This window comes from Lottia gigantea (assembly GCF_000327385.1).
Source record: "Lottia gigantea unplaced genomic scaffold LOTGIsca_106, whole genome shotgun sequence".
Lineage (NCBI taxonomy): Eukaryota > Metazoa > Mollusca > Gastropoda > Lottiidae > Lottia > Lottia gigantea.
This window is the reverse complement of record NW_008706902.1, coordinates 653,835-681,396: the sequence shown is the minus strand read 5'-3', so window position 1 is coordinate 681,396 and position 27,562 is coordinate 653,835. Positions and strand designations below refer to the sequence as shown.

At 30.8% G+C, this 27,562-nt stretch overlaps 2 protein-coding genes across 2 annotated transcripts; both read right to left on the bottom strand.

The window, feature by feature from the left end:
* Nucleotides 1-7,947: 7,947 nt before the first annotated feature.
* LOTGIDRAFT_136357 (hypothetical protein) lies at nucleotides 7,948-8,187 on the bottom strand (the record flags this gene model as incomplete). The annotated part of the gene is made up of 1 exon (XM_009046772.1): nucleotides 7,948-8,187. A coding segment is annotated over one exon (240 nt), but the record flags the coding sequence as incomplete, so codon positions are not given.
* A 5,943-nt stretch (nucleotides 8,188-14,130) lies between these two features.
* Nucleotides 14,131-20,341, bottom strand: LOTGIDRAFT_170914 (hypothetical protein). Its single transcript, XM_009046771.1, has 10 exons — nucleotides 20,245-20,341; nucleotides 19,512-19,607; nucleotides 19,201-19,266; nucleotides 18,448-18,515; nucleotides 17,978-18,051; nucleotides 17,597-17,676; nucleotides 17,162-17,279; nucleotides 16,654-16,745; nucleotides 16,302-16,359; nucleotides 14,131-15,116 (listed from the first exon to the last, which is right to left on the bottom strand). The coding sequence occupies exons 1-10, from the start codon at nucleotides 20,311-20,313 to the stop codon at nucleotides 14,926-14,928; spliced, it is 912 nt and encodes a 303-aa protein (XP_009045019.1). The 5' UTR covers nucleotides 20,314-20,341; the 3' UTR covers nucleotides 14,131-14,925.
* Between the last annotated feature and the right edge of the window lie 7,221 nt (nucleotides 20,342-27,562).

Below are 27,562 nucleotides of genomic sequence, written 5' to 3'. Positions count from 1 at the left end.
TATTTGTAAATCAAATTAAATTAAGACTGTCGGACATAGACTTGCAAGAATGGTCTCCAAAGTTAGCACTAAGTGAAAGTCTTAAAGAGTATATCCAATGTAAGCCCTGTCATTTCAAAGAGTCCTATTTAATTTCAAGTATTCCTTTCAAACACAAACGAAACAATGTTAAAATCAGGTTGAATTTCCATTACAGGTAATTATTAAAGGGATTATATTAAAGGGATTATATTGAGATTTTATTTTATTGTCAATTAAACTGGGGGACATTTCAAACTTATTTAAAAGTGTCCTTATAAAAACAGAAGAAATGACATCCAGCTGTATATGACATGGCTAAAAACTCTCTTGAACATACTTGGGCATGATCAGAATGGTTCAAATGAAGGCTGGAAGTGCCCAATTTGTATAAAAAATGGTTTAAACAAACTCTTTAAATCCTTTTACTCATAACCTTCAAGTTGAATATTTCACCTTGTTAATGTCAATATAAACAAACACTGATTATCATAAAATTTAAAATAAAAAACCTTTACTGATATCAGTTTCATATTCAGCCAATATTACATATACAATATCTGTCACAGTGTAACCATGGCAATCATTTATTCTCCAACAAAGTTCAATCATATTTCAGAACACCTGATGTCATACAATAACTGGGTTTGTCAGCCTACTATCCATTGATAATATACACTAACAATGTATATTGGGCCTTTTCAATAGAAAATTCTACCACATCTTCTGATTCTTCCCATCAGACCTGATATCATATCACAATTCAACATCCTTTACAGGCCTTGTAACTTTGAAACGATACAGGCCTCGTATTCTGAAATCAATGTCCTGGGGTCTTAACTTTCCAACAGTGTTTCTAGGATATCCTAGGGCTAAGATCATTTTGAGAATATGTAGCCAGGTCTCCATAGCTTAATTATTTCAGACTTATTGCTATCTTTCATAAACTGACCGAGTTTTCCTACTGCTAACAGGTTTATCAACCCAACATTTGTGAAAGAATGTATATTGGGTATGTAATAACTATTAATCATCACAGCTTCAAAGCTTCCATTAACAATAAATAAACAATGCTTTTAGTTGATTATTATTCTACAAGAAACTCTGATTACAGATAAGATTGACCTTGTGGCAAAAACATTCTGTAATGGTTCACTGTTTCTTAAATAAGTTCAATAATCTTTTTTACTGAGAAGTGCTGTATTTATTACTCTCAGGCCTTCAATAACTCTTCCCTGTTATATTCTAGTTTTAAGAATATTGATATGGATAATGTAGAAAATAAAATAGAGTTGAGTTGTTACATTCTAAAAAACACATTTAGTTTTGGCTTTAAAGGCTTCAAACACGTGATATAATATGCACCATTTGGCCTTGACTGTAATTTAATGTAAATTGTACTAGAGAAAAATAACTACAGGGCAAAATAAGTTTTTGTTTCAAACCACCTTCAGAAAACTTGAATAAAAATTCAGAAAAATTGTAAGTTTTCTGAATAAATTACTAATGACAAATCCAATCAAGTCTTGAAAATAAATCGTTCAAAATCAATGTAGTAACTTGGAGACCATTGTTTACTATTGTAATGCTAACTACTACTCCCAAGAGAACCTGTTTATAATATCTCTAGAACTAGATATAAATACAGTAGCAATAGATATAATCTACCATTCTTATTTTCATTGAAATCTGGAGTTTCTAGCTGGACATTAACTATAAGGATAAGACCAGATTTGTCAGGCTAGATTAGAAGTATTTTATTTCCTAACTCACACCTAGTCACCTAGTTATTTAATCTCAAATTCATATTCTTGTATATCAATTTCGCTATTCAACAAATGAGTGAACTAATCTCACAGTTCTATTCTGTTGTATAAACTCTAATCAAAGAGATTAATTAATTATAAAGCTTTGATGTTATAATAAACTCATTTTATTACTATGGTACCTGAATTATTCAGCACTATAACACTTACTTTCACTTACTAGTCATTGACAGTAAATTATATATAGCTTTACAATAGAACATTACATATACTTTGTTAAAATATATGTATATAAAAGCAGAATTGAATGTAAAATTACAACCATCTTTCAATGGAATTTAGATATCCAATAATAGAACACTTTGTGTCTGAGTTTATGGCATTTTGCATTTGATCAAAAAAATGTAAGATTTTAGTGAAAAAATTTAGCGCTAATTTACTTCGGAGAGAATATTTTGAAAAGTTGGAAATATGTCCAACTAACAATATCAAACAAGACTTGGCATTTCTGCTATTTTAACCTTTGGTATTATTCTAATATTATGGGGAAAAAAATTGTGGGGAAAATTAAAAAATAATAATCCTTCAAATCCGATTAAATGAAAAATTAATAATCTATAAACTGAAAATGATTTGATATATCTTTGAGCACTTCAAAATCTTCTTCATTATTTAAAGAAAAGTTTACAAATCGAATGCCAAAATCAAAGAATGAATCATTTATATACAAAATATACATAAAATTCTAAAAGATAATTAAGTTTGAAATATTTACCTAAAAATATCCAATCGTCCATATCACCCCAGGAAGCTATTGTAACATACCAGGTGATAAAACAGCACAATGAATTTATTTGGATTTTCAGATATATTATTTTGAAAATACATCAGGTTTTATTGCCATAATTTAAATAGAATACAAACTGAAGTTTTTGTGTCATGTCTTTTGAGAAATATTCAAGACCTCATTACAAGATATCCTCCGAGGTACTGATGCCAGAAATTATGTATCCTGAGGTTTTGGTGTCATTGCAGCTCATTTTAATAGATGACTTGTTAAAGGATAAGGTTCAGTCGGAATGAGGTTTAGATGTAGCTTAAAACATGAACAGTCTGCTTCATTTTGAGGTATTGCTATTAGTAATGAAATAATAAAAAGAGATATCCTTGCTTATGTAGTATCAATTACTTATCATAAACAAATCAAAGCCAACCTCTTGATGTTTAACTTTTAGATGTGCACAAATATCTATAACTCTTTGATGTCATTTGTATTGTAATTAAAGGTTTATATCAGTATATTGTGACATGTCATGTCATGTCATGTGACAGTGACATTTGATTGTAAAGTAAAACACAATAAGATGTAACATGCCTACAACACATGAACAATTAAGACAAGTAAACTAAACAGTTATAATAACTCTTTTTCTGAATTAAATCACTCCCTATCTGTCTACACACCTGTTTCTTTCAGCTATTATTAAACTCTCCTCTTATAATGCCTAGTTTGATGCCACATCCAGTGTTTCTGTGAATTACTTGGAAATGTTCCCACCATGACCAATACTTTCTCAAACTTAAAATTTGATGCTTGCATTGGACCCAGTGAAAAAATGGATGTATTACCTACCAAATTATGGATATCTGATGTCCGTCTTTGATATGGAGGACTCAAGTCAGACATGCCTGGTAAGCACAGCTGTTATCAAGATGCATGAGTAAATTGATGCAATACTTACAATTATTATCAGTCCTACAAGTTCCTACTGACTGGTAAACAGCCATATCGAAATATGTCAGATTTTCAGATCCAACTTTTAGGCACCAAGCACAAAATATTCCAAAAAGAAACCTTCGCCTACATGGTGTAGACCCACTAGCTCTGAGAGAGTAGAGCTAACCTCTGACATACCAGAGCAATAAAGAATGAAGAACTATGAGATAATAATAGATTCTATTCTAACCTGTAATAAAGAGATGGTGTAAGGCTAATATTGGTTAATTATATCGGTATGCCACTATACCTGTTACACTAAATCAAACCATATTGTCAATATTATCATTAGACTCGTTCAGTTACAAATTGTTATACTTGCATAACCTTTTATATACCAGGGCTGATAATTTGCTTGAATTTGCCAGTCATGTCTGACTAAAGATTCTAAATCTTAATATATTCCAGATTATCATTGATTTATAATATACAATATCCCAAAATATTCTCATCACAACCTTTCTTTGGTTAAATTTTTATTCAGAATCTTAAAAACTTGATGTTATAGCTGTTATAGTATCATGAATGAGTGCAGCTTATTTTTAAGCACATCAGCATTTCCCATGATATATGTATTTAATGCATTGCCTTGAATACTTCAAGCCATTAACAAGGCTAGTTTTAGCTGCAAGATTCCATTGAGAAGAAAAGAATAGGAATATAGAAAACCAATAATTATGTTGGTCTGGCCTACCATACTGATGTAATAGTAATAAAGACATGTGAAGGTCATGTACCGAATATTTGTAGTTTAAACTAGACTAGTTCCCGATATTACTATAGTTGTTCAATATATATTCCAATATTATTTTCAGGACATGATAATACAGTTCCTGATAGCTCAATATAGGTGCAAATGTATCTAATATACCAACATGAGAGATGGAATATTTGTTGATACAATACTTAGTACTTAGTATGCAAATACCTCCAACAATTAAAACTGCTTGGTATTTGGTTGAGGAAACTGATTTTTGTTGGAATGTGTTTTATATTGGCAATGTGTGTCAATTATTAATTTATCTTATATAATATGTTTTATCACAGTAGGCTTCTAAAAACACTTACAGGTAAAACTGAATTTGTTGGTGTTTCCCAAAAATTTACCAGTAAATCAGGGTTTGAAATAAGCGGTATCGCATCGCAGTTTGCGATACGATTTTGGGCAAAATGCGGTGTAATTCTCGTCAACAGAGCAGTTTTTTTGCGATACAAAATAATTGTCAATTTTTTGTCAATTTTTCCTGTTTTTTAAAAAATCTGGTACAAAAGAAATTCACGGTCTTTAAAGTGTATGGAAAGTCAATTATGGGCCACTTGACACCTACCGTCTATGTTTTATATATATCCTATTGTATCCAATTCCAATCTTATAATCAATAATAAAGATACATGTATAAGTAAAACAAAGACGATCTGTGTTTAATTCCCGTTTGTTTACAAAGACAGTCCGCCATTACATTGTATTAATCACATGACCACATGACGTCATTTTTGGAACCATCGTTAACCTCATAACCTTGATAGGCTACGTTAATGTTTACAATATTTACATCAAAATGCCGAATTCTTTATTTTTATAGAAAATATTCTAAATTGGAAAGATGACATAGCCAGAAAAGTGTTTTAAAATTCGATTCGCATATGAGACCCCATTAGAAATATATTATAGGTTCCTATTTTTAATTAATACTAAAAAAAATCAGCATTAAACTTAGCCAAAAAGATGAAATATCAATTTTCCAACATAAAACGGTGGTAATGGCGGCCATTTTGGAACACATTTGAAGCGTAACAAAAGCGAAAAATGAAGTTGATTTCATGACATTTCAGTTTATATGAAACACTAAACTCATAAATGATTTAAAACTATCATTTCTTAATTTAAAGTATATTTTGAGCGGATAATTTCATATTATTTCAATTATTTGATCAGAAGGTCTACTTTCACTTTATCATTAATTGGTAGGCCTATCCGATGTGTGTGTTTTACCAATTCAGACTTGGGAGTGTAGGAACTTATGATGTTATGAAAATTACCTATTGTCTTGAAAATAAATTATAATTAAGTTACATGTATTATAAAATAGTTTTAATCTTATAATGACTTGTTCCGTATATCACTTATAAAATGAGTGTGAAGAATTCATACAAATAACGACCATATTTCTCCACTATTTACCCCATTCATCATGGAATATCTCAAAGACTAATCAAGATATTTTAATTCTGTAAAATTTTTCATCGAGAGGAGATATGAATATTTTGAAGCGGGCGATTTTTAATACAAAATGAACGCTACGAACCAGTCATTATAAATTTATTTCCCAATCGATCTCCATTTTCATGAATTTCGGCAGTGTCATCGTCCTGGTTTGGCCTTTTACTGTCAGTCACCCCATCCCGAGGACGCCTAACTGGCTCGAACTGGTAGTCCACCATACCCCCTAACATTTCGTATTCATCTTCTTCGTCTTCAGAATGAGATGAACTGTGAGTGCTTGACGAATCGTTTTCATTATAATACATAATGCCCGCCACATTGTTTATCTGTCAGTGTAGCGTTCCCAGAAACCACCGCGTCATGTCCATAATTTACGTCACGCATACATTAGCGGACATTCGAATTTTTTTTCCGCGAAAAGTATAGTGGCATTCAATTCAATCATTAATTATTTATCAAATACAAAAGTACACCATATTAAGACTTTCCATACTCTTTAATAAAAAAAAAATAAAACCCGTTTTCGTTTGAACTGAGATCGTCTGATAAGCCTTTATCATTAGTCTTTGGTTAACCTGAAGGAATATTACTTAGTAATAGACATTCATCATTATCGTATTGACAAAAGGTTGTGCCAATTTTAAACCAGTAATTAAGATTTTATTGATAGAAGTACCTTATTTAGCGACTTTTACGATCAAATTTTGATCTACCTCATCGAAGGAAAGATTATTCCTCTGGGTCAAATCATTCCTGCAACCCAGGGGTAGCAGGTGGTGAAAGTTTTATGTGTTATTAAAGTTATTGAATGATCGAAAAGACAATTTCAATGGACAGTAAACAAGTTCATCCAAATTTATTTTGCATCAAAATTTCAATCAGATATTTTGAATTGAAATCGAAAAATATATACAGATACATTGATTTAACCATCTATCAACCCATCAGTTGAAAGGTGACAGTTTCTCTGGAAGCCACACCCATAATATGGTCATCAAAGGAAAACTGTCATGGCGACGGTTAACTTTGAACTCTAACCTCATAAATTGGCACCGTCATCAATTAATCTTTGATCGAAATATTGTAAACTATCAACACCTTTTTTAATTCCACAACTTTAATTGCCGATATGTGAAGGAATGATCAATTGTTTTACTATTATTGTTCCAAGTGATACAATAGGACTGAAATCGGAATAATTTAAAAGGGACAATAGTTCATGCTCTTTCAGCAGTCCAATCTGAAGAAAAGAACAGAGTCAGTTGCTCTACATTCTGAAAAGTGCTATGCAATTTCAGCTGCTGCACGCTAAACTGCTCCGTAAAATTTGAAATTGCTATGCAATTTCGGCACATAGAGCAAAAAACTGCTATGCAAAAAAAAAAAAGTAATTTGAACCCTGTAAATTTATAATAAGATACAATTCTTGTTATTTTTCAACGCTAGTTCAAACTCCCCCTTTAAGTTGAATGAATTTCATATAATCTTAAAATAAAGATAGAATTCTGATAAAACTTTCTTATTATTTAACTTTTCTACAAGAGAAGTAAGCTTGGTTGTTTAAATATTACAGACAAATACTGAACTACCTTGAAATAATATCATATATGCATTAACTGAGTAATAACGGAAGAGTTGCCTCCCATTTCATTATAAATTTATTAATTACACAGTTCAGCTTAAAACAATTAGTTGAAGAAAATCCATACCAGGTCATCAATAAAGATCAATACCACAACCACTAGCATAAGAGTTGTACTACATTTTTTTGTAGGCACAAATTTGAAGAAATAACCCTGAGATGCAAGTTGTATTAAACAACATGATTTGGTCATTATGATGATATCTGATTTCAATTTTCAATATTTTTTATAAATCTTCTTCTGAGAGTTGTTTCCCATTTTGTAGTTTGTGGCTTTGGTCACAAGTTTCAGATCAAAAATTTTATTCAAGAAGACCACATGATTCTTTGAATATAGGTGTGAAGACAACAATAAAAGGATATCATAGTAGGAAAGTAAGGAATGTAAAAAGAAATAATGTAGAATGTTATTTAGGTTCATGTCAAGATGGATGCTATCTTTAATACTGCACAAAAACTTCTTAAATACTCACACTAAATTAAGAAAAATTAAGGCATAAGATGGGTTTAGATTTCTATATCAAGAGACAAATAAAAATAAAAACTCACCAAAATACTTCAAAGTTTCTCTTATTTGCTCATCATTTAAAGCTACATTCTCATCAAGGGGAGTAACTGGTGTTTGAACAATAAAATCTTCGTGATTATAACCAGTAAAGTCTGTAATAGTATCGGCTCGAAGACGATATTTAGGAATCTGTTCTTCGATAAGACTTAATATTTCTACTTCGTCAGGGTCAGAACTATTACACACATCTACAAAATAATCAAATTAATCAGTGGTTTTTATTTTTTACCATTCAGCACCTTACAGAGCTAATAATACAAAATACAGTACAGTATATCTTCTAATATTATACTCTATCATGGTATTGAAAAGCAATGAATGCAATGTGTTATATTTTACTAGTTTATTGGACTAATGTGAAAACACATTCAATAGCTCAACACCAGTATAGTTTTTTGGTCTACAATTTGTCAACATAGTATCTTTCAGGCCTGATCAAATACCAGGTTATTTTCAGGTAAAAATATAAAACAATGCAAATCACATAGGATTCCAAATTATCAAGACAAATGACTTTGTACTTGGGATTAGGGAAGGGGAGTGTTTTTAATATAGATAATGTTTACCAGTAATAACTCCTATATCATGTGTTTTAACTAAGGACACCACATCTTGTCCTTTAGTACTGGTAACATGATCATTGGTAGATAATATCTTACTCGCGTTGTTTTCACTCTCATTCTGGGATGCCAGCTTGTCTAAAATATGATCACATTCCGAAACACCCAAAAACTGGGTATCTTCTACAGCCTCACAGTTGATTCTTAAATTCGGAGCCACCTGGAATGAAACAATGAGTTCTGTCAACATGACTTGGTGATAGAGATAATTTATGTGGAAGGATGAAAACCTTGCCTTGCTCATAATAACTAAGACAGTAATTATAGTGCATTTACGCAGAATTATAATTTAGACTTGGACTTGAAAGTTTTCATGGGTAGATTTTCATCATAGCTTAGATAGAATAGAAGAAAACTAGTTCCATTTCAAGACTCGCTTATGACAGTCACACAGAAAATGCAGATTGAGTTTGAAATCATCATTGAGGAATGAGATGGAATGGAATGGAGTAAAAGATAAAGAGATTTGAAAGAGTGAACTCCTGTGCAAATATTAAAATTTATTCACACACCTGTTTAACAGAAAAAAAAAATCAACCACTATGAAGAATAAGAATTTGTTGCCAGAAAGTACTTCAAGATAATTTAGTATTTAAAATGCTGCAACACATTTATTTTCAAAAATAAAATAATACATACAGATAACATTAAATCTTTAGACTTGACTTTGTGTTTTGACCTTTTGATGTGAATATTCATTTATTCTGGTTAGGTTATATCTACTTTATCTTACACTGACAATGTCAATATTACAAAATTTATCATGTTACACTATTAATTCACTTTAATTTACACTCTCAGATATTCAATAATCAACCAAACAAGCATTGGCCAAAAAAATCATAAGAAAAAGACAGGGCAAATTTATTTTTTGTGCTGGGACAATGAAAGGGGTTACGTTAAAATTTTCCATTACACTGTATTTGTCACTGGTTGTTTTCAGTTGTATTTTCCTGGTGGGAAAATGTACAGGCATGCATTCAATAATTTCACTTTTACATGTAAATGACTTATACAACGTTCTTAGAAATAGCTAGTAGACGTTACAAGACAGTCATACTATAGGTCTATAAATAGATTATTAACAGACGTGACAAATAGCATGTTTCTTAACACAATCATAGAACCTTTATCTTATACACTACAGTTTAGACTGTAAATACTACATAAGGTAAGGAAAAGATTTGTCAAATAGGTTTACAAGTTTGGTTTAAATCTCTATATTTCAGAATAATTTAATTGTATTTATTTTTATTACATTTCATATAAAAAACAGAAATGGTTTGCCATCATGACATCATCAAATCCTAGTACCATACTTAAAATGATTTCTTTGGCTTCTCAAAATTTGCTGTTTGTTTGCATCAAAATTGTCCATCTTATACAAATGTACCAGCCTTTTATTTCTTACAGAAGATTTACCAATGTTCTGTTAGATTGTTCATTATTATTATTATGTCTTAGATTACTTTCCTCTTAGTGCATTTTCAAGAACTTTCATCAGTATTATTCATATAATTATTTATTGCTTTATTGTAAGTTTAGGTTGTGGTTGTATATAGATGGAATACTCAAGATCTGATCTTGATGCTCATTAGTATTATCTATTAGCTAGGCTTCGTTTTTCATTCTTCTATAATGAATATACATTATTAAATTAACAACTATCAGAGGCCAAAACAACCCTATCCTGATAGAGATTTTGGATCTTGAGAACTTTAAAATTCATTCTAAATCAATGGTTTCATCAAAAAAGAGACAGCATTACTAACATATAGCTAATAAAGGTAACATTTATCACCTACCAAACATGAGGAATGTAAATCCAATTTCATTTCAAAATTCAATTTCCATTAAAACTACATCTACATAAAATCACATAATTTTACAATGAAATAACATTATCAGTATGTAACGTGTGTTTTAACAGTCAAATATTATTCAGTCTCAGGCTATGTATTCTTATTATAGAATTTGCCCTTCAGCATCATTTGAATAAAAAATGGAAGGTCTCCTTCACGCATCAGTAATTTCCCAGTGAATAATAAAAGATAAACTTGAATTTCATTCAAAATTTGGAGAGTTTCATTTGACCAATGAAATTTGATAAGCTCATAAACAGTGATTGTATAAAGCTCATTTTCTATGAATTCATAATCACACATGACTAGACCTATCGCTGGTAATGGTGAGATTCCTAAGATCATGTGCACCTTCCTGGTTTATCAATTGATATTTATTCATATGTGAATGAAAAATGTAGAGACAACAGAAATGACTACAAGTTGATGTGGTTGCAAATAAATATGTGGCAAGCATAAGTGTAGAAAACTTAAAAAAATTAAATTTGACTGAAAACTGTCAATACAACTGTTAATAAAAATGAATGCATAACAAAGAAAATTTTAGATAAAAGATAAGACTAGTACAATTCATGTCCAATGAAGGTTAAAATTGAAGATTATCCCCATACCTTTTCAAAATACATAGTTAATAATGTGAGATATCTTAGTCTAGTATAGAATCATAATCCAAATATTCCTAAACAAACAATAACCCTGTATCCTCTACCACATTGACACAGTTTGAACTGTTCATATCAACAGCTGGCTCAACATTAACCAATCAAATCCTATATTATTCAATATTAGCTCTCAATGCTCATATCAGCAGATTACACTGACTAGGGATGTTGATTCAAGTGAAATTTACCAAAAAAGCTTGACTTAATCTTCAGAATGTATGATTAAAGTGTAACTGCCACAGACCTTGACAGTGACATTAGCCAGTAATAATATATATCAATATAGCAAGAGGATGTTGAATTTAATTTGATAGAGATTAAAACATAGATAATTCCAATCATATCTTACAGGAACTCTAACACTAAATTTCCAATTTCCTCAATCCAAAGATTTAGCCAAGAACTATATTGCAGAAAAAAGGTACAGGAGCATACCAGTATCCTTATATGTGTTTTTCATTGGTTTTATTTTTTATTTCAGTGTGCTAATCATTCCTGGATCAATGCCCTGAAGATGTAACAACCAATTATTGATGAAATGAAGTCTAACATTTAATGCAGCTGATCTGACTTATGAAGACAAGCAATATGCACTATTAAGGGTAATTTAGCCAGAATTTAATTTAAACTGTCAATGGATTTGTATCATTTACATTTACCGCTAAGGATATGAACTTTGCATGTTTTAAGTAGCTCTTTTTTACAGATTTTTTTACTAGGATTTGCAATGTCAGTGACTATAGAGGTTGATATATGCCAAAGCATTATTCCAAACAATAAAAAATATTATGAAATGAATGGAGTTTCACCTACTACTATACTGGACCTAGCAGGCGAATGAAAATGGACAATGCCATGCAGTGAGCAATGAGGGAAATTTTGCCAAGACAGCATTAGCCTACTTCAGCAGCACAGGCATCTGTTTCTATCAATAGTTCACTCTCTCTATAATAGTATATGAGTTGAGATCTTTAAGTTTAACCTGCTATGTCTGTCCTGTAGCACAAAGTCAAAGAATCTCAACAACAAAGTAGCCTACACAGAATAAAGATGAGATACATAGTACAATGTCGTCTTATTGGTAAAGGAAGGATTTATTTTATTTAGATCTATTTTAAATAATGAAGAATGGAATGTGAATGGAATGTGATTGATAGACGGTCAACAGGTGCTTTTTCAAAATCGTGATCGTATTCGATTTCTAAATATTCTGACTGATGACTCACCTTCCCACCTAAAACTACAGCGTTTTCGAGAAAAATTTTGGCGATTGGTGGAGATCAGAGTTTTCTAAAAGACTACCATTTCTTAACAAGTCATCCAGTAACTTTCCTTATTCTTATGATGGGTTTTTGACTGACTTTCAGCTTGTTTTGAGAAAGATGCAAGGTGATACCCGGAAGTGGTCAAGATTAACCAGACTTCTGCTTAGCAACTGACATTTTTCAATTTGACAACCGAGACTTTACAAATTATATAACAAGGGAGATAAGATCATCAATATATTCTAGACAACAATTGAAGCCAAACATGCCCTTGAATGCAAAATAGAAGGTTATAATAACAAGTTAGAGAGTACGAGAGATATATGATGTAGGAAAAACTCCTTATGGCTCACTTATTATACTGTATTTTCAAACCAGCCCTGAGGATAATATGACTACAGGATTTGCTTTGGTCATATTTCAAGTATGCGATTCCTTTCTATAAACCAGGTCTAGGATTGTCATCTGCTGGGGTGATACCATTTAGATGTGTTGTAATTCAGTTTTATGTATCAATCCAAACATAAATGGTCTCATATAACCCAAGAGAGATCATTGACAAGAGATTCAGCCGAGAACGTTCTAATAGATTTGTGCAAAAGGCCCTATCTTGATATCTGTATAGTGGGAAAAGGAATCAAGTCTAAGTCCATCAGAAGAAAGAAACAAAATCAGAGAATAAAACTATATATTTAATCTAGGATATTTTATAATGTACAAATCTTTGCAACAAAGTCAATTTATATACAAAATCATATTTTACTCATTTTGAATTTGGTTCCCAAGTTCAATACACTGAATGAGCTTATCAAGTTATTTATTTGTATCCAGGAATTTGCAGAATTATTTTCTCTATACATAGATGTGTCCAATATATCATGAAAGATTGGTCACAGAAAGGACCAGATATATACAATAGAAGTAGATTTAATAGGATTAGGAATAAACTTTTATATTTTAAACTTCAATGACCACCTCTTGTACCTCTCATATCTGCCTGACTAAAGCCTCACGTTGAGCATGTTGTTGATGAAGTATTTTAATTATGTTAAATTAGCACTATTTTTGATGAATGTAACAAAATTGATGATGTCACAGATGTGAAAACATGATAAAAATGCATCAAATTCACTGATAAAATGAATGACAAGGAAACAAGAAGAAATCTCAGAAAAACTTTTTCACTGAAATTTCTTAACATGACAAAAGACTATGTTCACATCCATTGACCCCAATTATTAAGTATTTATACCTTTTTTTACTATCTCAAAAATTGTTTTCATAGAAAGTGAGAAAATTTAACTTGAGAAAAAATTGAATCAATATTGGTTTCAAGGAGGTAGGTGAGTTACATAAGAAAATGACAGAGTAAGAGTGGTAATTAAAAAAATGAAGAAGTCTAAGTTCTAGTAACCTTGTTAGAAGTTGACTCATCAAAATAAAATGGTCAATAAAAACAGGTACCTGCTCTCAACAACCCAACTTAGCATCTGATAGGTAAAACAGTATTAAGATTGATTTCATTAATGTATCAGATTACAGCAGTTATCTATAACATTATCTAAGTTATGATTTCAGGATTATAGCCCTCCTGACAACAGTGTATAGAATAACAACATTGCAACAAGTTATTACAAATATACAATATCTATATTTCTATATTATGTACACAAATTATAATTTTATACATCATTATTGCTCTTTGTCTTCTAATAAAATCTGACATGACCTCTGTAATAATCTCTATCTATTTCACTTTATAAGATAAAGATTTATCATTATGTTACTCAATAAAATGCTGTTAATAGTAATGTGAAGACATATCTAACATCTTTTTAACTGGTATACAATATTTTAGTAGTTCTGATACAATTACTTTTGTTCCATAGTTTATTATTAATATATTAAAACAAGTAAATGACATCAGCAAGAAAAAACAAATGACTTTTTCATGTGAAGTCTTCAATTCCAAAAAGAAATACACTTTTATGTCCCTTTTTGAAGGACTATTATCAGGTCATAAATAAACAAAATTCTGCTTAAGACAATTCAAACCCTATGAATAGATACTGTATTTATGACGGAATACCTAACATATGACCTGGATGTAGGTTTTAAGTTCAGACTGTGTTTGGATTTCTTCAGTAAAATAAGTTGATATAATATATGATGATCCCTGTATCTGAACCACTTTTGACAAAAATAGAGCTAATATTTATAATGTAAATATAAAGAATGTGTACCATAATTGAATTCATGTACATAATTGAATTCATGTACATGAAGTTACAACTTTTGAAATGTGGATAGCTACTACCTCCAATGAATAATTGATCTTTTTAAAAAAAACTCTTACAATAGATTAAAATATATTCACATTATTTCAAACACCATTGTAATATTATTTGAGAAGCATGGTGATGGGTTTACTATTTTAGTTTAAGTGAAATATCTCCCTTGACATAATTTTTACGAATCACTAGAATTAAATTTGTTAAAATGTCTATAAATTAAAAATACATCAAAGAAAATATGGTGTCTGTGTCCTAGGTGGGATAATTCTTTCATTATCAGGTACAGCACGGAATAATTTGGCTTCTCGACTATCTGAGTTAGTAAATGATAAAACTGCTGCTATATTTCCACATCTATAACAATAATTTGGTGCCGACCATACAGTCACTAATTTCTCATCAAACATATACTTATAACCTAGAAAACAATCAATTACATATACAAATAACCTATAATAAAAATAAGAATATACATAAAAAAAAATAGAATAACAATATAGAATAAAAAACAAATTGAATAACAATACAAAATATATATCTATAATATAATATGTTATATATTAATGTTGAAACGGTTAATCAGTTAACCGGTAGTATTTCACGGGTAACCGGGTCTGATTTGAGATATTCGGATAACCGTCAATTTTATAAGAAGTAAAAATAGAGCAATTTTGACAGAAAATTCGTCACTGTATGAGTCTTTAAGCTGTTTTCTTTAGTAAATAAACATCTTTATTGATCTTTGAATTTAGTTAAGGTGTTGGATATAATGAAAAAATTCTTATGGATTACAATTACTAACTTTATTTAAGCGATGTTTCGACCAGTGTTCTCTGGTCTTTATCAAGCAATGAATAATATTACAAAGATTAACAAGCATATATATAGGTAAAGAGGAAACAACATAACAAAACAAAGGATTAAGAACCCAATTAAAGTATTTTACTTCTAATGTTTGATAAGGTGATCATAGGCTCTGGGAATCTATGTTGATTGACAGATTATGTCTTCTTATTTGGATGGCTTCAATAATTTTCCTTTCTTTCTTATTGTTTTGTTGATGGCTAATGTAATCATTACATTCGTCTGAACTCAGACCTGCTCGTAATCTTACATTGAAGCAGACACTTCATAGGTTTGTTTGGTATCTGTCGATTTGTGCCGACAATTCGCAGGAAACTAGCCAAAACCTTCCTGGGTACTCATTTACACTTACTCTAGTTTTGTTAACGGTGAGTTACCACAGCAAATGCGGTTTTTTACTCCTTTTATAATCTTTAGTAATTAACCGGGATTAACCGGGTAACAAACGGTAATTGCCGACGATTACCCGGTTCGTAAAATTCACTAACCGTTTCAACACTATTATATACCTATTACATTTATATAATATGTTACATATCTATTAGCTAATAAAGCAAGACATTCATAAAAAACCCAACTATATCTTTCCTTAATTTTTAAAAAAAAACATAAGTGACAAGACTTCATTATATCATCAATGAACAAGCCATCATAATAAACATGGATATAAGAGTTAAATCAAATCAGTAGCAATGAAATTGGAATCATTCTCTTCTTTGAATGAAATTATTGACCTTACCTTCATGTACTAACTGATGAGCTCGACAAATTAATTTCAAATTATTGATATGTACAAACTGAAATATAAATATTAATACAAGTCAGTGAATAAAATACTTAGAGATATATACTTGAAATTCTCTATGATGATAAAAGTCTGATGCAAGTCATAAATGAACTATTTAACTTAAAGAGCAATGAGAAAATAATATCGTATTCAAATTGTTATAATCATATAATATTTAAACTGTTTAGGAGACAGTCACTGTTAATGACAAAAAATATTTCCAGGGGAAATTACCAGAACTATTCCCTACTGGGTGCTATAAAACTCTCCTAACTATTACAGAGTGAAGTCATGATGAACTTACTTCGTTGGTGACTTTTGCTCCAAATAACCAGCCAGCACCTCTAGGGCTCATTGCCCAAGATTCCACATCTTCTGGATCAGACCATACTAAATCTATACAGGTGTTAAGGTTACAATTCAAAGATATCATATACAGAAATTTCTATTTGTTTACTTTTCAATACCAATAATAATATTTTGATACATTCAATTAAAACCCCTTGGTCCATTAATCTTTCCCACACATTCATATTTTTACAATAATTTCTTCACATTATCATATTCTCAAAACCTTAAGACACCATAACTGATCAATCAAAAATACACAAGAATGTGATGACAGTATAAACTTCATACATTTTATTGAATTCCTGGAGAACTGGACATAATATTTTCAAGAGTGCTACAGATAGCTCAGCTATTTGAATAAATAAGAAATAGATGAGTTCCTGTTAAATTCCAAACTCTCTTATGACAAATACTTCAGATATACTGATATATGTGGTAAAATGTGTTGTTAAAAAAGATACCACAAAAGGCTCCTTTATGAGGGATTTCCTGATTTCTTTCAATAACTCGAATTTGATCAATTGTTTTAATATCTGGAGACAGGCCACCATGCACACATAAAATACACTCATCTATAATCTGGAATTTAAAAGGAACATGTTAAACACACTTATCATGAGGCTTACAAATCTTACATAACTTGAACTCCTTGTCACAAAAAATATTATGATAAACAATTATTATAATTTAGATCTAATTCTATTTACTAAGTAAAGCAACTAACACTGGCCATAAAACTTCAATGATTTGCTAACTAATTAATTTCATTTGAATATAAGAGGGCTCAAACATTGCACATGTTTAAATAACTAATGAAACTTGCTTGAATTTATGTTAACATTGTACATGGCTAAAGTACAAAGATTGAAAGCACGAAGCCTTAAAAAATAACTCACTGCAGCTATAGTTAATAAATCAAAGACTCTACAACAATACCTCCATGCATTGGCATTACCATATTTGGTTTGACATTCATCTGAAAAAATATTCTGTAAGTTATTAGCTGTAAGTTATTAGATATCAGTACCCCTGAACTATTTACTTATTGAGCTCTCTCAAATATACATTTTTAAGAAATTTGCATACAAATTACGAAGATTAAGAACACTATTCTAATATGAGAAGTTCTCTTCACCTACCACTTTGACTATCATAAAATATTATATCATTCAAATATCTAAGACATGCATCTTCAAAACTTCCAAATTTGTATTGAAATGGAATGAAAATTGAGCAATAAGGGTAAAATTATAACTTTAAGAATAAGAAAAACTCACCATAAAAACCATAAATTTGTGTAATTTGTCTACTTTCATGATTACCTCTTAATAAAACTATCTTATCAGGCCACCTAAATAGATAACATATATATAATACTTAAATATTAGATAAACATGTTGGTATGGGTACATATATAGACTGAAATAATTCCTGCTTTTAAATTAAATACTCTGAATTTGAGACTTTGTATAAAGAAACACTGCAAGGATTATAATGATTATAATAGTCAGAAATGTCTTATTTTCTTTCTGAAAAGTGGTTCATTTTTCTCAATATCGGTCATAATTAAACAACTATCAATACTAGTGTGCCAGTCATCTATTTGACACGCATCCACTTTCCATTGAACTCCTTCAAACATACATACTTCAATATCAAACTGTACATAATGAAACTGTCAGAGCTTATTTGTATAATTAGGGTGTTTCTGTTGATTGTTTCTATATATAATAAGGATATAACTTACTTGGCTTTTAATGTGAGTAATAAAGTAAAAGTTTCTAAACTAAAATATCCTCTATCTACAAAATCACCCTGAAAACAAGCAACATAATGTTAATTACACAAAAAAAACCATAATATCTTCCTTTTCAAAAATCATTAGAATAAGGTAAGCAAAGTTTCAAAAACTCCAATTTATAAGCTTATGTTTTACATAGTGATGCAGATATAAGAACATATAGGCCTTAAAGATGGGTTCCCTTATTTTTATTTATGAAAATGGAAATGCTAATAGTTATATGAATAGAAAGTAGAGGTGTTCTAATGACTTGGAAAAATACCAGTTTGTCTCACATGTCCATAATTAATGCATACTGAGCTAAATTAGAAGAGAATTACCAGCAGAATTCCAAAGAGTGACCAATCAAGAAAGGTCAAAAAGCCTTTTTTGTTTATCCAGACTGTACATAAATGGACATTTATGATTGGTTTAAACTTGAAATTATATTCAATAACATTTATAATCATATGATTAAGAATACATGACAATTCATTAGAAACACCAATTAATCAAATAGTTTGCTTAATTTGAAATCCATCTTGAAATAAAACAATGTTTATCAGGGTTGTTGACTTGAAGTCTCAGCCAATCATGAATAAATGCCTTGAAGAACTAATGACATTTTCATTGCCTAGTATCAAGACATCAAATTTGATTCAATCAATATAAGGTAAATGCCAAGATAAATTTGTCCAAAAAAATATTTAAAATTCTCACCATAAAAACATAATTAGTGTCTGGCATCTGACCACCAGTTTTAAACAATTCTATCAAATCATAAAACTGAAAATATAAATAGAAATTTTATAAGGAAATATTGTTTATCAAAATAAAATGTCACTGACAAAGAGAGCTTACTCTTCCTGGTACACATGGCATTATTCAAACTCTGTGACCCAACACAGCTCAATATGTTTATAAACTATTGCCAACCTATGCCATAGCAGTGGTTTCCTTTAATATGAGATTACAATGTGTCTGATGTCTATTTCTGTTGTGGATGTAATGTTTCAAGGTAATTTTCTTACCTGCCCATGGATGTCACCACACACTGTGACTGGTGTCGTTACTGGTTGTACATTAGATTCTTCTAATAACAGCTCACAAACCATATCACATAATTTCTATAATAAACAAAATTATATTACATTAAAATTGTATATAAGATTTACTTCAAATGAGTGTAACAGAATAATCTGATGTTTTTATTCAAATAATCGGGTAATATCTCAGTCAGTCTGCCCAAAAAAGAGTTTGACATAGGAAACAGAAATGTTAGAACATCGTGACATGACACACAGGTACTTATGCCATGGACAGGATAACCTTTGGTGAAGCATATGAGATTTAGCGTGTCAACTGATGTATTATTATACTTTTTATACAACATCAGTTGATTGGCAAAATCTCAAATGTTTCACCAAAAAAGAAAGGTTATAAAAATCCTGTCCAGAAGAACCTGTGACATGATGTTGATAAAATGAATGAGACCATCAAAGTAAATAAGACAAAAAGGCGTCTAAATTGGGCTTAAATATCCTCACGAAGTAAGACCTAAGCCTGCATCTACTTGAAATAGCTTAGCATTTAGTCTAACGTGTGGTTTTTTTTTTCAGTGAAAAAGAAACCCAGTTTTTCGAAGTGCAAGGTGTGATCACAGTTTCACAATGGTAACAAAATGGTGCATGGTTGATGGATCTTAACATGGCATCTGCCAGATAAAGTACAATCCAAGGAATCACTGAGCAATATTTTGATCACCTTTAAGTCATTTTCAGGAAGATATTTGCACTGTTTTGCTATTTCAATCCACTTGTCAACATCCGCCATTTTCGTTTTAGTCATCACGCACTAAAATTACACAATGATATGATTGGTTTAATTTCAAAACAAGAAAAGACAACTCCCTAGACAAAAATGAAATCTGATAATGATGTTTTAAAAAATATATAGAAACGAAATCATTAGTATTAAAGTATTACGTTAGCTGCGAATTGCCCTGAAAATCCACAGAATATCTACGTCTACGTCTGATCATACGCCGTGTAAAAGAAAACACAATTCGCTTCTTTGAGAATATTAATTGTAGTCAGAATACAGAAGTTGCTAATTGGTATTGCCTCCCTTAAATTGGAATCGGACCAAGTCGATTAGAACAAAATATTATTAATTAAAGACATAGACCCATATTATGAATTCGGACGGAATGTAAGAAAAATATTAATTTTTTATTTATCAATCGACAAGTATAGATTTGTAAATTTGAATCGTAAACCGATCCACATCTTCAGTAATTAATTGGTGCTAAGAAATTCACAATGAAAATATAGCTTTCCTTGATTAGCCTAATATGGACCTCGAAGATAGGCTATTCCGGGCTAATGTCTTATCTTTTGGATATAACTCATATTAGTTTGCATTTTATTGGATCACTAGGTTGGCATAGCCTTATTTTGCTCATTGGGGTAATCTTTTGCTTTTGGTGAGAGGAAAAAACCTGTACCGGAGAATCGAAAAACAATTGCCTTACCCTCTTAGCATCCTATATTTATTCAATTTAAGATACAAAATTTACAATGGCAATACAGAAACAAGTATATCAATGCTTATATTAATCTACTTGGTAATTTGGAAGTTTCTTACTGGCACACCACCATGTCCATCATGAAAGTTTTTGATATTTGTTTGAGACAAAAGGAGGTTTAAAATATGTACCAAATATTTCCGAGACGGAGACTTTTTAACCGCCATATAGAAATGATGTCGAGATTGTCGCAGATTAGTATCTGGTGTCTCAGAAGATTGACCATGCACTTCTGTTATTGGTCTCAGCCATATAGATCTACGTCAGCTTTTTTAGAAGTACGAATTCAAATATTTGGTCTGGAGCTCTGGACATTGCATAAGATAACTAAACTACGCCATGAACACTAAGTAAATTATCATGATAGACAGAATTAAGAAAAGATTCATGTGGCATTGACGTCAGTATGTTGCTGACATTTTAGTACAAGAAGAGTTTGTTGGTTAATATAATTTACTGGTAATCACATAGTTAATAAACAAAATAATATCGGTTAGCCTCTTAATGAAATGTGTCAGGATATGTTAGAAATGAAATAAGGTGGTTTTTATGTCTAGCCGTTCCTTACCTTGCTGAGCTTATGATGCTGAAATAATCCAACCTCGTGACATTTGAAGTGAAGCAAAACACTTTCATTTGTGCATTTCACTTGGTTCAATTTAAACGGTATCGCATCGCAGTTGGCAAACCAAAATGACCTCTTTTGCGATCCAATGTTTCCTTAGATTGGCCAAAATGAAAATTAATCACAACGTTCTGCGAATCAAATCAAATTATCTATTTTTCGTGAGAAGTTTCTGCCAAATCTAGAAATAACAGCAACTCTTTTGAATGGCTATAATCTTACAGAACTAACTCAACTAACTTCATTGTCAAGATCGCCCTTAAATCTACAACTGGAACATCGTGATTTTCTACACTATTTCATTTAAATGCGAATAAAAATTTAACTTGATGAGCCAAAACTAATCAAATTTTTCAATCTCAATTGAACCCTCGTACCAAGATGACAATTGTCCTACACCGGAAATAATTAGTCGACAATAAACCAAAAAAAAAAAAAAAATGATGAAAATAGAAATAAAACCTAATGATATTAGCACATTTTTAAAATGTTTTTTGTTGATATCAATAATATCTATTTTGAACATAAATTTTCATAATAAGTTTAATTAGCACTTTCATCTTCTTCAAAAAAAAAATAATCAACAAGAAAACGAATCCTGGATTCAAATACTGTAATAGATTTTTTTGATTCGACTTTCAAACGATCGGTTAGTGACCGGTCATTGCCTATTTAATAAGTATAAATCTCCTCGATTGTTTGGTTTTTATTTCGTTATTTCATTTAAATAACTTGTTTCCGTTGTTGTGAAAGTTATATCGTTTCATATCTCTAAAACTAATCAGAACTACTCAAATAAAAGACATGAAAGCACGAAATATTCTCATTGTTCTGAAGAATTTTCCCAGATTCAAGTCGACTATACAAAAAATAAATAACAAACAAATTAATTTTCATTATACATCATATTGTCATGTACTCACATCTATGATCACCTTCACAATGCCAAGCTATTACGTTTGATACTTTGAATGCAATAGCCACTATTCTTGTATCACGGAAGTTTGTAAATGCAGCGATTTGATTGCGAATATCAGAGGCTTCAACAATCCAATCAAATCACTGCAGTTCGTGATACAAGAAATTTGGTTATTTCAATCAAGGTATAAAAGGCACAGTTCACAATAGCTTGATTGTTGCGCCACACCATCCAGGGCCGAGTTTCACCGCCATGTCATTCAACCCGACCAGATCTAACGAAGAATCAACAACCAAACCAACAACACAGAATCATCCAATTTGAACCAATCCAACTACCAACTACTACGACTACCAACAACTACCTATTTTGCGATATCAGCATCCGCTGGAAGCGAACGTTAACTTGTCATCTGTTGTGAAGGAGGAAGTCATGTGTCAAGGCAAATAGAGACTACGAAGGCAAACTGGGATTTCTTTAGACGTCATTTCACTCGTTCCAAGCTAGATCGGGCAAGGGACGAGGACGTCTCTAGTTTTTCTGGGAAGTTGACTCAGGTTATTACTGATGCTGCTATGGGCTCTATTCCCCGGACTAAGGATGGCATTGCACGTAGGTCACTCAAATCCTGGTGGTCCGATGAACTCCATGCTGCCGTGGATGCTCGCAAGCATGCTCTACGGCGGTTTCAGAGGAAATCGAACCGTTACACCAATGCAGATTACTTATCGGACAAGGCTTTTACAGCTGCTCTGTTGCGCGAAACACAAACAAAGCACTGCCAGGAGTTCTGCAACTCATTAAATGAGAAAACAAACCTAAGATCTGTCTTGTGTAAAATAGACTCAATGCTTGGTAAAAAAATCTAACTCTTCCATTCCAACTCTTTGTTACAGGGATTCCACAGAATACAGCAATGAAGGAAAAGCCAATTTGTTAGCCAAGTGTTATGCTGACGACAGTGCTGATACCAACCATACCAAAGAATTTCTGAAGAACAAGAAAACCTTCTACATCACAACCACACCACACGATTCATCACTCGCTTTTAGAGGAAGAACGGGATCTTAACGCTCCCTTTACCCTCGATGTGCTGAAGAATGCACTGTACAGTAAGAAAGACAGCGTTACTGGTGAAGATAATATCAAGTACAGCATGTTAAAGGAGTTACCAATGGAAGCGTCTACAGTTCTACTGGAATTATTCAACAAATCATGGTATAATGGTACAATTCCCGAAAGTTGGAAAACGGCAATGGTCATTCCTCTACCAAAACCGAAGAAGGATAAAAGTCTATGCAGTTCATACAGGCCTATTTCTCTGACCTCGACTCTACGTAAAACATTTGAGACGATGGTCAATAATAGACTGTTATAGGTATTACAAAAGTATGTTAGATTTCTCCATATAATTTGAATAGTAATTTCAAAAGGTATATCAGTTTTTACCTTGTGATATGAATATTCACCTCGTTATATGAATAATGATCTTGATAGATTTATACCAGTTTTCTTCTCGTTATATGAATAATGATCTTGATAGATTTATACCAGTTTTCTTCTCGTGATTTGAATAATACTTTTGATAGATTTATACCAGTTTTCTTCTTGTGATTTGAATAATAGTTTTGATAGGTATATATCATTTTTCACCGTGTGATATGAATAATAGTTTTGATAGGTATATGTCAGTTTTCACCATGTGATATGAAAAATAGTTTTGATAGATAAATGTCAGTTTTCACCATGTGATTTGAATAATAGTTTTGATAGGTATATGTCAGTTTTCACCATGTGATATGAATAATAGTTTTGATAGGTATATGTCAGTTTTCACCATGTGATATGAATAATAGTTTTGATAGGTATATGTCAGTTTTCACCATGTGATATGAATAATAGTTTTGATAGGTATATGCCAGTTTCTCTTGGTGAGTTTAATAATAGTTTTGATAGGTATATATCATTTTTCACCGTGTGATATGAATAATAGTTTTGATAGGTATATGTCAGTTTTCACCTTGTGATTCAAATAACAGTTTTGATAGGTATATGTCAGTTTTCTCTTGTGGTTTAAATAATAGTTTTGATAGGTAAATGTCAGTTTTCTCCTTGCGATTTTAATAATAATTTTGATAGGTATATGTCATTTTTCATCTTGTGATTTAAATAATAGTTTTGATAGGTATATGTCAGTTTTCATCTTGTGAGTTTAATAATAGTTTTGAAGGGTATATGCCAGTTTTCATCTTGTGAGTTTAATAATAGTTTTGATGGGTATATGCCAGTTTTCATCTTGTGAGTTTAATAATAGTTTTGATGGGTATATGCCAGTTTTCATCTTGTGAGTTTAATAATAGTTTTGATGGGTATATGCCAGTTTTCATCTTGTGATTTAATAATAATTTTGATAGGTATATGCTAGTTTTCATCTTGTGATTTAATAATAATTTTGATAGGTATATGCCAGTTTTCATCTTGTGAGTTTAATAATAGTTTTGATGGGTATATGCCAGTTTTGGGTATATGCCAGTTTTCTCCAATGGGATTTAATAATACTTTTGATGGGTATATGCCAGTTTCATCTTGTGATTTAATAATAGCTTTGATAGGTATATTCGAGTTCTCATCTTGTGATTTAATAATAATTTTGATAGGTATATGCCAGTTTTCATCTTGTGATTTAATAATAGTTTTGATGGGTATATGCCAGTTTTCATCTTGTGAGTTTAATAATAGTTTTGATGGGTATATGCCAGTTTTAATCTTGTGAGTTTAATAATAGTTTTGATGGGTATATGCCAGTTTTCATCTTGTGATTTAATAATAGTTTTGATAGGTATATGCCAGTTTAATAGTTTTGATGCCAGTTTTTATCTTGTGATTTAATAATAGCTTTGATAGGTATATGCGAGTTTTCATCTTGTGATTTAATAATAATTTTGATAGGTATATGCCAGTTTCCTCCAATGGGATTTAATAATAGTTTTGAAGGGTATATGCCAGTTTCATCTTGTGATTTAATAATAGTTTTGATGGGTATATGCCAGTTTTCATTTTGTGAGTTAAATAATAGTTTTGATAGGTATATGTCATTTTTCATCTTGTGATTTAAATAATAGTTTTGATAGGTATATATCATTTTTCACCGTGTGATATGAATAATAGTTTTGATAGGTATATGTCAGTTTTCACCATGTGATATGAATAAGAGTTTTTATAGGTAAATGTCAGTTTTCACCATGTGATTTGAATAATAGTTTTGATAGGTATATGCCAGTTTTCACCATGTGATTTGAATAATAGTTTTGATGGGTATATGTCAGTTTTCACCATTTGATATGAATAATAGTTTTGATAAGTATATGCCAGTTTTCATCTTGTGAGTTTATTAATAGTTTTGATGGGTATATGCCAGTTTTCATCTTGTGAGTTTAATAATAGTTTTGATAGGCATATTCCAGTTTTCATCTTGTGAGTTTATTAATAGTTTTGATGGGTATATGCCAGTTTTCATCTTGTGGGTTTAATAATAGTTTTGATAGGTATATGCCAGTTTTCATCTTGTGAGTTTAATAATAGTTTTGATAGGTATATGCCAGTTTTCATCTTGTAAGTTTAATAATAGTTTTGATAGGCTTATTCCAGTTTTCATCTTGTGAGTTTATTAATAGTTTTGATGGGTATATGCCAGTTTTCATCTTGTGGGTTTAATAATAGTTTTGATAGGTATATGCCAGTTTTCATCTTGTGAGTTTAATAATAGTTTTGATAGGCATATTCCAGTTTTCATCTTGTGAGTTTAATAATAGTTTTGATAGGTATATGTCAGTTTTCATCTTGTGAGTTTAATAATAGTTTTGATAGGTATATGCCAGTTTTCATCTTGTGATGAAATGCCAGTTTTCTCCAATGGGATTTAATAATACTTTTGATGGGTATATGCCAGTTTTCATCTTGTGATTTAATAATAGCTTTGATAGGTATATTCGAGTTTTCATCTTGTGATTTAATAATAATTTTGATAGGTATATGCCAGTTTTCATCTTGTGATTTAATAATAGTTTTGATGGGTATATGCCAGTTTTCATCTTGTGAGTTTAATAATAGTTTTGATGGGTATATGCCAGTTTTAATCTTGTGAGTTTAATGATAGTTTTGATAGGTATATGCCAGTTTTCATCTTGTGAGTTTAATAATAGTTTTGATAGGTATATGCCAGTTTTCATCTTGTGAGTTTAATAATAGTTTTGATAGGTATATGCCAGTTTTCATCTTGTGAGTTTAATAATAGTTTTGATAGGTATATGCCAGTTTTCATCTTGTGAGTTTAATAATAGTTTTGATGGGTATATGCCAGTTTTCATCTTGTGAGTTTAATAATAGTTTTGATGGGTATATTTCAGTTTTCATCTTGTGAGTTTAATAATAGTTTTGATAGGTATATGCCAGTTTTCATATTGTGAGTTTAATAATAGTTTTGATAGGTATATGCCAGTTTTCATTTTGTGAGTTTAATAATAGTTTTGATGGGTATATGCCAGTTTTCATCTTGTGAGTTTAATAATAGTTTTGATAGGTATATGCCAGTTTTCATCTTGTGAGTTTAATAATAGTTTTGTTAGGTATATTTCAGTTTTCATCTTGTGAGTTTAATAATAGTTTTGTTAGGTATATTTCAGTTTTCATCTTGTGAGTTTATTAATAGTTTTGATGGGTATATGCCAGTTTTCATCTTGTGAGTTTATTAATAGTTTTGATGGGTATATGCCAGTTTTCATCTTGTGAGTTTAATAATAGTTTTGATAGTTATATGCCAGTTTTCATCTTGTGATTTGAATAATAGTTTTGATAGGTATATGCCAGTTTTCATCTTGTGAGTTTATTAATAGTTTTGATGGGTATATGCCAGTTTTCATCTTGTGAGTTTAATAATAGTTTTGATAGGTAT